The sequence below is a fragment of the Herpailurus yagouaroundi genome, unplaced genomic scaffold (assembly GCF_014898765.1).
Source record: "Herpailurus yagouaroundi ecotype Mexico unplaced genomic scaffold, PumYag 141, whole genome shotgun sequence".
Lineage (NCBI taxonomy): Eukaryota > Metazoa > Chordata > Mammalia > Carnivora > Felidae > Herpailurus > Herpailurus yagouaroundi.
Window position 1 is genome coordinate 2,265,610 of NW_024412396.1, and position 13,458 is coordinate 2,279,067.

The 13,458-nt window shown below is 45.3% G+C and overlaps 1 gene segment (V, D, J or C); it reads left to right on the top strand.

Annotated features, from left to right (window-relative positions):
* Nucleotides 1-12,184, top strand: part of LOC121031449 (T-cell receptor alpha chain C region-like) — a 67,011-nt gene extending 54,827 nt beyond the window's left edge. The window contains 4 exon segments of the C gene segment in view: nt 8,205-8,459; nt 10,010-10,054; nt 10,852-10,959; nt 11,644-12,184. Of these exon segments, the coding sequence occupies nt 8,205-8,459; nt 10,010-10,054; nt 10,852-10,958 (407 nt within the window).
* Nucleotides 12,185-13,458: the final 1,274 nt, after the last annotated feature.

Below are 13,458 nucleotides of genomic sequence, written 5' to 3' on the forward strand. Positions count from 1 at the left end.
CATCTTCAGACTCTTCCAATTTTCCTCCCTCGCTTTCAGTGTGGGACCCAGAAAGGGTGTTCACCCTCCGGGAAGGCCAGAACAGCTCAAGGCTAACTATGAGGGTAAGATCTGTGGGGTTATTACACTGAAAGCTAAGAAATTAGGACTCAGTGACCCAGACTGTTTGCTAGTGTCAGAGAAAGGGTGATCTGGAGGAGTGTGTAGAACAGAGGAGATGCTGCCCCAGGAAGGCTGGGCCTGCCTAGGTTAGAGTTCTTATAAAGCACCCTGCTATTGTGTGTTGTCTGGTAGCTACAATAAGCTGATCTTTGGAGCTGGGACCAGGCTAGCTGTGCAGCTGTGTGAGTATGACCATGCACGTGTCAAGGGCCAAAGTAACTGACGACCTATGAGAAAACAGGCAATGATTTATGGCAAACGGGGAAATATTAAACACTAGTTTCCCATTTCTACAAGCTTTCTTGGTGACTTAAAATGGTCCCATTTCTCATATTAAAGACAGAAATGCCAAGAGCCAGTTGAGTAAATGAAAATCTGAGCAGAATAATTTACAGAAACATAAAAAGATTTCCAGATACTCTGTGCTCTCAAGGGAAGCTCATAATATCAGCACCAGATAATCTGATCATTCAGGAAATTAGCTCCGTGCCCTTGGGGGAAGGAATGACTTAATAGCAAACACAATGCTTGCAGGTAGCTAAATTCCTCCTTTTGGCTAATGACTTACCTTCTCACAGAATCTTCCTCTCTGGAGTTTGGTAGAGTTTTGAACCTCTCCCAGGGTAAAAGTAACCCCGACTCCTATCTGAATGGCAATTATATGATGTGACAGAGCAAGGCATGGAGGCAGGATGGTATGGGGTTCGTAGCAAATTTGAGAAGCTGGCAGATCTGGGGAAAATTCTGGCTCTATCCTCTCTAACTAATAAAGCCTCCTTCCTCAACAGCAAAATGACAATAAGGACGTCATAATAATATAAGACAATGTCCAGCCTAAAGCAAGTAATTAATAAATGGTAGCTTTTAATAATAATTATTATTATCTAGAAAAGATATCACCATCATCATCAAGGCCTTGCTATAAAAGGCTTACATTATTATAAAGAGAAGGGGGAACAGCTTCCCTGGGATATAGGAAATCTAAGAAACAAAGACTCAGGGAGCCTTTGAGGATGGTACTTTCACAGCCTGGTGGGTTCAGGCAGATTTATGTCAGGAAGGATATTAGAAAGGCCTTAGCTGCAGTGAGGATACAGCATTGATACCAGGCTAATCTTTGGAGCAGGAACCAGACTGAGTGTCCATCCAAGTAAGTAAAGTGGGGCAAGGATCGACAGTGACAAATGATTCTTCTTTGCCCAAGATGCTAAGTTAAGCCCAGGTATTTTCTTCTGAAGGATCCCAAATGGTTCTTTCCATCCTTCCCCAGAAAATTCCCCCAACCAGCACTCTGTGCTGGGAAACATCTTTAGACTGAGACTTTGAGAATCATGAGGCAAATGATAAACAAGTAGTCCTGGACCTTCCACGAGAAGATCCAAGATACTGCTGCCCTGAACAGGGGTTTTGCTCTACTGAATTCTTGGTTTATTGAAATCACAACCTCCAACCCAGGGCACTACAGCAGGATAGGGCAGGAGGAAAAGGGATGAACACACCAAAGTCTCAACCCAAAAGAGCAGAAGGTCTAACTCTAAAAAGTGTGATTCTCTTGTCTCCTGTGGGAGATCAGTGCTTCTCCTATTGAAGGAGGAGGTAGATTTAGTGAGTTTCTGTAATGGTGTCACCTGCAGTGTGAATACTGGAGGAACTGTGGGCAAATTCACATTTGGAAAAGGAACCCAAGTGTCTGTAATATCTGGTGAGTCGTCATCCCAGGTGGCACCCATGGGCCAGTGAGTGTCACTATTCCTTTCCTCAGGGGTATCAGTCTCACTATGGTAAGGCTGACTGTGGGTGTTACAATGAATTGTCTTCAGAGGCCTGGAGCTGTCTTGGAGCTGGGACCAGGCCACCTGTGTGCCCACATCACTATCAGTTTTGAAAATCTGTGTTTCTCTAGGTCAAACACATTAAAATTTGACTTTAATGGTTCAATGGATATTTTCTAATGCCTTCTGTGTGGACATCACTCTATAAAGTGTTAGATTGAGTGCGAAGAAGTCTAACATAGATGCCTGACCTATTCCCAAATAGGATGAAAACTAGCCAAAGGCACATAACTATTATAAATTTAGCAACCTGAAAACTATTTTAGTAGTAACCAATTGATGACGTCAATAGGCACAACAGAGATTCAAAGGAATAAGGTTACGACTGGGAGCCGGCCCAGATGGATAAGGTTTTATGCAGTAGAAAGGATTCATTGAGCCTGAAGGACAGGTAAGATCTGTATGGGCAAAGAAAGGAGAGTAGGGGGAATTTCAGGCATAAGGAACAACAAGAAAGAAGGCATGATGTTGGGCATGAACAAGGCACATGCATTTTGGCCTAAGTAAACACATCTGATAATAAATTCGGATGCAAAGAAAGGCAAATAAGATGTCTTCTTAGACAACAGAGAAAAGGGATTCTAGAGCCTTTGAGAGAAATACAGATAATTAGGGCCGAAGGCCCCCACTAGGAAATCAGGGATCCAACTTAGAAATACAGACTGGATGTGAATGTGAGAGGAGCTGGCTCCTTCCGTGGACAGCTCAAGGCCTAGGGACCTCCCTTCTTCCTTCTTCAGTGGGCTCTAAGAGGTGGGTTACCCCATCCCTCAGAGGAGGGGAAACCTAAGGGTTTCTGTAATGGAGATATTAGGGGTGGCATGAAGGTGTTGCCTCCCAGCTGAAATTTGGCAAAGGAACCAGAATTTTCATAACTCTGGGTAAGTCTGCCCAGGCTCACTGCTTCCATACTCACCAGAGGCTCAGTGGGACCTGGAGTCAGGGTTGCTAACTCACACTTCCAAGTTCCTGATACCTAACTACGAAGCACAGATTTAGTGGTAAGGAAGCTTTCGATCATTATGTGCCCCTCTGCCTCCAAAGCACTGAGCATCTGGGCATGGGTTTCTGTGGTCAGTTTTGAATTAAAATGAAAGGTTAGGATCCAGAATAGTTGAACTTCCACATTGAAAAATTGATGGTCTTGCTAAGGCCAACTACTGAGATGTCATCGGTGGTAGGATATGTTTTGCTAAGGTGCAACAGAATGCCTCTCCTCCCAGGGCTCTGGCAGATGGACCCCTAAAGACCTCCAGATTAAAAGTGACTCATTTCTTGTCTTCAGACAAAAAGAGCTGGACAGGAGAAACAACAGCAAAAATGCAGATAGAGAAGCCCAAAGTGTATCAATTGATGACAACTAGACTTGAGAGAGGCCAAAATCACCTCAATTCTTCTGACTTCATTGATTGCTATTTCATTTTGATCTCTCACTAGCAAAGTTGAGCAAAAATTGGCCTGCCCCTGATGGAGTCACCTCCCACAACAGACTTAGAGATCATTTTTAAGACCCACACTCAGCCCTTAGTGCCCTTCCTCAAAATCTCATGTTCTGTGGCATAGCTCTCTCCAGACCAACGCTGTCCAATAGAAATTTCTGTGACAATGGAAATGTTCTATCAACCTGTACTGTCTAATATGGTAGCCACCAGCCACATGTAGCTACTAAGCTCTTAAAATGAAGTTTTAATTTTTATTTGTTTTAATTTATTTATTTTTTAATTTACGTCCAAGTTAGTTAGCATATAGTGCTATAATGATTTCAGGAGTAGATTCCAGTGATCCATCCCCTATGTATGACACCCAGTGCTCATCCCAACAGTGTCCTCCCTGATGCCCCTTACCCATTTATCCCATCTCCCCACCCACAAACCTCCAGCAACCCTGTTTGTTCTCTGTATTTAAGAGTCTTTTATATTTTGTCCCCCTCCCTGTTTTTATATTATTTTGCTTCCTTTCCCTTATGTTCATCTGTTTAGTATCTTAAATTACTCATATGAGTGAAGTCATATGATATTTGTCTTTTTCTGACTAATTTTGCTTAACATGATACCCTCCAGTTCCATCCACGTAGTTGCAAATGGCAAGATTTCATTCTTTTTGATTGCCAATACTCCATTGTTAATGTGTGTGTGTGTATGTGTATGTGTGTGTGTATATATATATATATATACACGTATATATACGTATATGTATATGTATATATATATACACGTATATATACGTATATGTATGTGTATATATATGTGTGTGTGTATATATACACACATACACACACATACACACACTTACACACACACCCCACATCTTCTTTATCCATTCATCCATTGATGGACATTTGGGCTCTTTCCATACTTTGGCTATTGTCGATAGCGCTGCTATAAACATTGGGGTGCATGTGCCCCTTTGAAACAGCATATCTGTATCCCTTGGATAAATACCTAGTAGTGCAATTGCTAGGTCGTAGGGTAGTTCCATTTTTAATTTTTTGAGGAACCTCTGTTTTCCTCTGGAAACCTCTGGAAACCTCTGTTTTCCAGAGTGGCTGCACCTGTTTGCATTCCCACCAGCAGTGCAAAAGAGATCCTCCTACTCCACATCCTTGCCAACAACTTATTGCCTGAGTTGGTAATGTTAGACATTCTGACAGTGTAAGGTGGTATCTCCTTGTGGTTTTGATTTGTATTTCCCTGATGATGAGTGATGTTGAGCATTGTTTCATGTGTCAATTGGCCATCTGGATGTATGAAGTGTCTATTCATGTCTTTTGCCCATTTCTTCACTGGATTGTTTTTTGGGTGTTGAGTTTGATAAGTTCTTTAGAGATTTTGGATACTAACCCTTTATCTGATATGTAGTTTGCAAATATCGTCTCCCATTCCATCGGTTGCCTTTTAATTTTACTGAGTGTTTCCTTCGCTGTGCATAAAAGTTTTATTTTGATGAGGTCCCAATAGTTCATTTTTGCTTATGTTTCCCTTGCCTCTGGAGACATGTTGAGTAAGAAGTTGCTCCAGCCAAGGTCAAAGAGGTTTTTGCCTGCTTTCTCCTCAAGGATTTTGATGGCTTCCCATCTTACACTGAGGTCTTTCATCCATTTTGAGTTTATTTTTGTGTGTGGTGTAAGAAAGTGGTCCAGGTTCATTCTTCTGCATGCTGCTGTCCAGTTTTCCCAGCACCATTTGCTAAAGAGACTATCTTTGTTCCATTGGATATTCTTTCCTGCTTTGTCAAAGATTAATTGGCTGTACATTTGTGAGTCCATTTCTGGGTTCTCTATTCTGTTCCATTGATCTGAGTGTCTGTTTTTATGCCAGTAATATACTGTCTTGATGATTACAGCTTTGTAATACATCTTGAAGTCTGCCTCCTGCTTTGGTTTTCTTTTTCAAGATTTCTTTGGCTATTCAGGGTCTTTTCTGGTTCCATACAAATTTTAGGATTATTTGTTCCAGCTCTGTGAAGAATGCAGGCATTATTTTGATAGGGATTACAGAGAATATGTAGATTGCTTAGGGTAGTATTGACATTTTAACAATATTTGTTCTTCCAACCCATGAGCATGGAATATTTTTCCACTTTTTTATGTCTTCTTCAATTTCTTTCATAAACTTTCTATAGTTTTCAGTTGATAAATTTTTTACTTTTTTGGTTAGGTTTATTCCTCGGTATTTTATGGTTTTTGGTGCAATGGTAAATGGGATCGATTCCTTGATTTCTCTTTCTGTTGCTTCATTATTGGTGTATAGGAATGCAACTGATTTCTGTGCATTGATTTCATATCCTGCAACTTTGCTGAATTCATGGATCAGTTCTAAGCAGTTTTTTGGTGGGATCTTTTGGGTTTTCCATATAGAGTACATGTTGTCTGCAAAGAGTGAAAGTTTGACTTCCTTCTTGCCAATTTAGATGTCTTTTATTCCTTTGTGTAATCTGATTGCTGAGGCTAGGACTTCCAACACTATGTTAAATAACAGTGGCGAGAGTGGACATCCCTGTTGTGTTCCTGACCTTAGGGGGGAAGCTCTCAGTTTTTCCCCATTGTGGATGATATTAGCGTTGGGTCTTTCATATATGGCTTTTATGATCTTGAAGTATGATCCTTCTATCCCTCGTTTCTTGAGGGTTTTTATCAAGAAAGGATGCTGTATTTTGTCAAATGCTTTCTCTGCATCTATTGAGAGGATCATGTCCTTTCTTTTATTGATGCGATGTATCACATTGATTGTTTTGCAGATATTGAACCAGCCCTGCATCCCAGGTATAAATCCCACTTGGTCATGGTGAATAATTCTTTTAATGTATTGTTGGATCTGGTTGGCTAGTATCTTGTTGAGGATTTCTGTGTCCATGTTCATTAGGGAAATTGGTCTGTAGTTCTGCTTTTTAGTGGGGTCTTTGTCTGGTTTTGGAATGAGTTTTAATTTTTAATTGAATGTTCATTTTATTTAATTTTGGTTAGCTTTAATTTAAATAGCCACATGTAGCTAAAGACTATCATATTGGACAGTGTGGTCTAGACCTTCTCTAGTCTGATGCTGACTGGCTCTAGGACTTGAGTGAGTGTTTAACCAGGACTCAAAGTTGGACATCTGGCCCCCACTGCAATCCCTTTTCCCCTCTAAGCTCAAACTGCATCTAGTGGCACCTTATCTTCTGCCTTCTCCTCAAAGCCACATTCTCTCAGCACCTCCACACCCTTCCACATCCCCCTCCCCAGTCCCGCCCATGACTCCCACTGATGATTAAAAAATCCATTGGGGTGTGTTGTGGTGCATAATGGCTTCTGGTCTCTCCTCTCCCTATAAGATTTATGCCTTAGGGCCTTAACCCACAGTGATGGCAGACTCCCTGGATATGTGGACACTGGAGGGGAAAAGGCAGAATCCCTCAGGGCCAGAGCTTTGGACATCCCTCACACGTGACCAGGGACCCACCCTTGTTCTGCTGTTTCAGGAACAGCCCCACACCCTTGGGATGCCTTGACTAAGCAACCCAAAGCCATTCCAAGGGCTGATTTCCCTGGTTTCAGGTCCAGCCGGAAGTCTGCATTGCCAAGGCCACCCTGGCTGGCCTCACACATGGGGTGCACTCCTGGTCTGAGAAACCTTGCATGCATGATGAGGAGCTGTGGGAGCAGAGAACCACAGGGGCAGGAAGCTCTAGTCCCAGTGCTGCTCTAAACTCTCTGGGTGGCCCCAGCGTGTTAACCCTCCCAGCAAACCTCTGCTTCCTCCTCTAAAGGCAGGAGGTCTGAAAGAATAAACAATGAAAGTTACATTAAAAACACAAAATCCTCCAGAAATACTGAAGAATGATTCTCAGCACTAAGGAAAAGCCTCCAACAGCCCCTGCTTCATGGGGGGTGGTGAAGAGTAGAAACTGTGTATAACTCGGTAGCACGTTATGATGGCAACGTCCTAGTGGTATCAATAGCTGCAATCACTAACATTTATTCACTGCCTTACGGTTTATTAAATATAATTCTATAAGGAGAAATTCCCCCTTTGTTTCTCAGAATAGCCTGGTTAGGAAGGTGGAAGAGGCAATATCTCCATTTTACAGATGAACTTCCTGACATTTAAGGGGCCAATGTGACTTGCACAGGGCCTTGTATCTAGTGAATGGTAAAACCAGGTCTGGGATGCAGGTTTATTGTCCAAAACTTTTATCAGTGAGAAGTCTTCTGGTGATGTGACCCTCCTTCCAACTTAATGGCAGCCAATAATAAACCTCGGATTCTTGTCAATACCCAGTCTCAGTTGGGGGAGACCACCCCAGATTCTAAGGCATAAGGTTTGCTTTGCTAGGCCTTTTTTCTAGGCTTGTTTTGTCCTGCCAGAGCTATATTGTTGCTTGGTAGGCCCCTTGTGCTTTTGAAGAAGTTCCTATTAACTAAAAGAATGAGCAATACCATTAAGTAGCCAGCCCTATGTTTCTCGTTTCCTTGAACGGCCGTCAAGGCCAGGCAGCAAGCCTTCACTGAGAGTCTGGCCGCTTGGTCAGGACTCATGGTTTATACCTGTCCCTGACTCCCAGGCTCTTTGGAGCAACTGGTTTCTGGAATGTTCTTTCCCATCAAAGCCTGAGAATGTGACTTGTCAGTCCCACAGAGCCCTGCTCTTGCCCATCACTGGCATCTGGACTCAGGCCTGGGTTTGGGCAGGAGGCAAACGGACATCTCCTAACCTGGGTTCTTTTGGCCCACAGCTATTCAGAACCCTGACCCTGCCGTGTACCAGCTGAAAAGCCCTGAATCCAGTAACATCTCTGTCTGCCTGTTCACTGATTTTGATTCGGAAGTCAATGTGAAACCATCCACAGAGTCCAACATGATTAGATTGAAAAGTACTTCACTGGACATGAAGACTATGGATTCCAAGAGCAACGGGGCCCTGGTCTGGAGCAACAGCTTTGATTTGGGATGCAACAGTACCTTCAACTACACCTTCCACTCCAGCTCAGGTGAGTCAGCCTTGGTGCCTGTGCAAGCTGAGTCTCTTCACTTTGAGAGGCCTGGTTATTCCCGGAGTTCAAGTGGAGGTCATCTAAAAGCTGCTCTGACTGGTGGTCTCAGCCTCATCGATGGTCAGTAAAGCCCTACCCTCTTGTCACTGAGCACCAGCGAGCTCCATCCTGGCAGGTCGCAGGCTGTTGCAGGCAAAGAGCAGATGGGGAGAAGGTGGCAGGAAGGGCACTGGATTCTCACCTGCCCTGAGTTCCTGCCTCCTTGCCTCTGCTCGGGCTGTTTGCCCCTTTTGCTGCTCTTCAGGCTCCAGTCTAATGCCTTTCTCCAAGACACCACCCCTTGTGTCTGTCTCTCTGCCAAAGGTCAAACCTCACCCAGTCATCTATTCATTCAACATTGATTGTGCCTGTACAATATGCCAGGTGCTGGAATGGAGGAGTAAATAAGTCAGATGAGGGGTGTGCCATGAGGAAGCTCCATTTTAGTTGGGAGAGACCATCCATCAGCAAGCAGAAATCTAGACAGCTTCAGATTGTAATATGTGCTTTAACTTGGGAGTTGAGGACACAGCCAACTTTGGAACAAAAAGTCAGGGAAGGGCTCTCTAGAGAAATGCCCTGTGAGATGATATTTAAAGGATAAGAAAAGACCAGCCGTTCCAAGGGCAAAGGAAGGATCCTATGCAGGCCTGAGGCAGGTGCACGGTGAGAAAAGGGGGAGAGCAGCAGGAAATGAGATGGAGGAAGTAGGGAAGGGTCACAACACAGGGCCTCCTAGGTCATGAGAGGACAGCCACCATTCTAAGTACAATGAGAAGCTATCGATTGGTTTTAAGCAGGAGAATGACATCCAATTTACTTTTTTTAAAAGAACACTCTGACTGCTGAGTGGAAAATGGATTGTAGGAACCAAGAGTGGAAGCAGAAAGGAGGCTATTGCAGCAGAGAGATGATGGAGGCCCAGACAGGGAGGCAGCAGGGGAACTGAGTGGCCAACACTATCTCAGATTTAAAGTTAGACCCAAGGAGGGGTGAGAAAGAAACAGGAGATCAAGGAAGGCAGTTAGATTGTATGCCCAAGCAGTTGAGTCAGTGACAGAGCCATTTACTGAGATGGTGACAACAAAGGAACAAATTTAGAGTGCAGGGATCCAAACTTTGTGGGACACATGAAAACATCCACACTCCTTATAGCACTTGTCACTGTGTATGTCTTACTGCCTCTTTTCAGACACCAGACTGGAACTTACCCAAGGGCAGGGTCTGTGTCTGATGGCTCCTTGTGGCCTTGTGTGTCGTGTAATGTGTACTTTGCACGACCAGTGTTTGTTACGTGAATGGAGTGGTACCCGCAAGCTACGGTGTTGATCCCACCAATGCCAGGGGCTCTCCTAGCAGGTGCCCATATGCAACAAGTTCCCTCCAGACATTTCCATGAGAGAATGTGGAAAGCCTATAGACAGACATTCATCTGCCCAAATCCAAGGTCTGGGGTGGGAAAGTCAGCACACTCAACTCTAAGAAAATTTCTTTGTTTCTCCTTTTAGAATTTCCCTGTGATGCCAATGTGGTAGAGAAAGGCTTTGAAACAGGTAAAAGAGGGGTCTATCCTGGCTTGAAATGCATCCATAATCACCCTGACTAGATAGGAGAGTTGGGAAGGAATATGTGGATCTAGAATGAAGTTAGGAGGAACAGGAACATTCTGGAATACCCAGGCTCCTCTCACCATCTCTAACGTTCTTTTCCCCTCTAAGTACCTTCAGTATGAGTCTCTAGTTTTACTGGACCCATGACTCACTCCTAGGCCTCTGTATTCCTTTCCCTTGCTCCACTGTCAGGAGAACCAAAGAGAGTTTCTCAGTGGCCCACCTATGATATTTCCCACTGGCTTACACAAAGGCCTGAACTAATCAGGTTACCCTAAGAACATTTTCTCTCTGTCTGCTTCCTTTCGAGAAAAGCAGCAGAACTCACGCAGCAGTAGTCTTATCTCTCAGGATCCTCACCTCTCCTCACTACCTACCCTGGACCCATCCATTTCCATCTGAGCCGTTTTCATTGAATGGTCCCTCTTGGGGTCCAGACACCAGCTTCTCACTCAGGTCCCGAGATCTAAGGGATTACAGTGAGTTCTGAGCACCACCCCATCCCCACTCCTGAGAGATGCAGAAATAAAATAAATACTGAGCGCAGTTGGTGTTTTCCTTTTGAAAGGGAATCCTCTTAACCCTGGAGGAATGTACAAATATGCTTAGGAGGGGATGTGTTCCCAAGTTCAAAGGGAGAGGTGGGCTAGGAGCTGAGGCTTTGGGGGAAATCATGGGTAGGTCATAAGGGTTGTGTGGACACATCGGATGTACATGCTAATAATCTCTTGGTTTTGCAGATATGAACCTAAATTCCCACAACCTGATAGTGATCATGCTCCGCATCATCTTCCTGAAGGTGGTTGGCTTTAACCTGCTCATGACGCTGAGGCTGTGGTCCAGCTGAGGTGAGCAGGCATCTCCTGTGAGAATGTGGGCCGTGAGGGTCTTAGGGTGGGTCCCCAAGGTCAGAAAGCAAACCTCTCCCCAGGGTCTTGCTTTTAGGTCCTAAGGCTGGGCACACTGAACTCTTCTACTTTTTCCTGTTAGGGGTCCCTGTTGTTAATCACAATGGCCTGGATCACTGGTATAACACAGTACACTCCTCAGGTGACAACAGTTACCTCAGTTGAGCCTTGTCTCTCCCGTGAATCACGAAGAATGGCTGTTATTGTCCTCACTTTGGAAAGAAGAAGTTGAGGCCAAGCAACATCAAGGGCCACCCACTAATTAGAGTCAAAGAATAAGAGAAGCTCAGAACCCAGGCTCATGCGTACCCATGCCTTCCACTGTCCCCATTTCACTGCAAAACCTAGAGGGGTCCACAATTCCTTTCCTCATCTCCTCCACCCCCAATATGGTGGGAAGATATTATATTCCTAATACATCCTAATCCTGGCTAGCGTCTCCATACCCTTCTCTCCCAGTATCCCTGGTCATCCTACTCACAAGTGCATCCTGTTCCACCACCAGCAAAAAGAACTCCAGAGTCCATTAGAACTCTGCACATAGAAGCATCTCCATCACATCCCTAACTGTCTTGAGTCTGTCTCCTCAGTACCTAGCCTGACTTCTGCTCTTCCCTATCCCAGGTCGCCAAGAATGTGAGAGCCCAGCGCTCCCCTGCTCCTCCCACACCTTCTCCCCCTCTTCAAGAAGAGAGGCACACTCTCTGCCCCCATGGAGAATAAGGTTCCCTCCACCTCTCTGGTCCCACTGGCAACGCCACTGACCGAACCCTAGCAGACATTTGTGATCAAGATGCTGAAGAGCTGCCAAACACCGCTGCCACACCCTCTGTCCCCTCATCGCTGCTTGTCACTGCCTGACACTCCCGGCAAAGGAGCTGCTGCTGTGGCCTCACCTGGCTGGGGAGAAACTCCCCGACCTTCCCCTGAGACTGCCCATATGTCCCCTGGATGAGGGATCCCCAGTGGGTCCTCTCGGGCTCTAGCTCCTGGAGAATGTTGTGAGGAGTTTATATATTTTAAATTATGTTCATAAAGGAATAACACATCACACTTGTCCCCAAGATGTGAGGAAAATTATTATCTAGGCCCTGCTGTGCTGTGTATCTGAGCCACATTGTATATTCTGCTACCCATGACTTCATTAAAGGCGATTGAAAGAGCAGAGACTGTGTTTCTGTTTGACTGGGTTTGGTCAGGGTCACTTTCGGCTTGCTCTTGATCACTGGCTGGGCAGAAAGAAACCAAGGCGTTCGTCCTAATGTCATTCAGAAAGCCTAACTCAACAAGTTGCTTAAGTCAACCTCTTCCTGGAACAACCTCTTAAAAATTCCACTTAGAAGGCTGTGCTGGGGGCCAGGCAAACCCACTTAAAAGTTTAGGTCCCTGCTCTTCCGTTTTCAGGCCACACCACTGGGCCACCCATAGCAGGAGGCCCGCGTCCATGACTGGTAATGACTGGCAGTTGAAATTTGGCAGACGGGGACCACACAGCGAGTATCCCCAAAATGCCACCCACTGTCTCCTGCCTTCCGGGAACATTTCCTTTGCCTTTCCTTTCAGACTCAATTCCCACTGAAACGGTGCATTGCCCCCACAAATTCATGGCTGGGGACCACCCACCACTTGAATGCCTGGGGCCCAACCCAATGCCCCAACTTTGGGGTGCCCAGTCTAAGAGCAGGGGAAAGGGGTGAAGATTAGCCAGACTTTCTACCCACCCCCCAAGCCCGGATGTTAGAAATGGGTCCTCTCCCCTCAAGCCCAGGGACTCTGCCAAGGAGAGTGGATGTCTCAAGCGCTCACCTACAGGACAGAAGGTAGGGTTCCCTGGGGCCCCTGGGATTCTTCTGAGTCTTCTGCTACCTGAGTGCCTTTCCTGGGGTCATGGACACTTATGGGAACATCCCTCAGAGATTCAGCCATCCTCCTCACAATTACTGATGTCAAGCCCAGTGCTTACCAATTCCCAGGGGTAAGAGAGGGACCTATCCCCAGACACCTCTATGGTTCACCCATGTGTCTCTGGCCACACCAACCATTAATATACAAATCCTTCCAAGCTACAATTGAGGCCTGCTTCTTATCACAGGGATAGAGCCACCAGTTCAAGAAGTGATTTAGGCATGTCCCTCTCCTCCATGAGCCCCAGGATCACCACCTATAAAATGTCATTTAGGACTGGAAGGCTGCCTGGAAGGAAGATGCATGGAAGCTCCATGCATCTCTGATTCTGTGGCCTCCATTCAGAACTAAGAACCATTGCCAATCTCCTGGCTAGCTTTACTGAGGATAGTCACAGAATCCTCAGTTCTCTCGGAACCCCCTCATCTGCAGCCTGAATACAAGTCCCTTTAAAGATCATTGGAGGGAACATCGGCCGAGGAAATCTCATTCTGGCGGATCACTGTCACACATAGGACAGAGGCCACCTTCCCA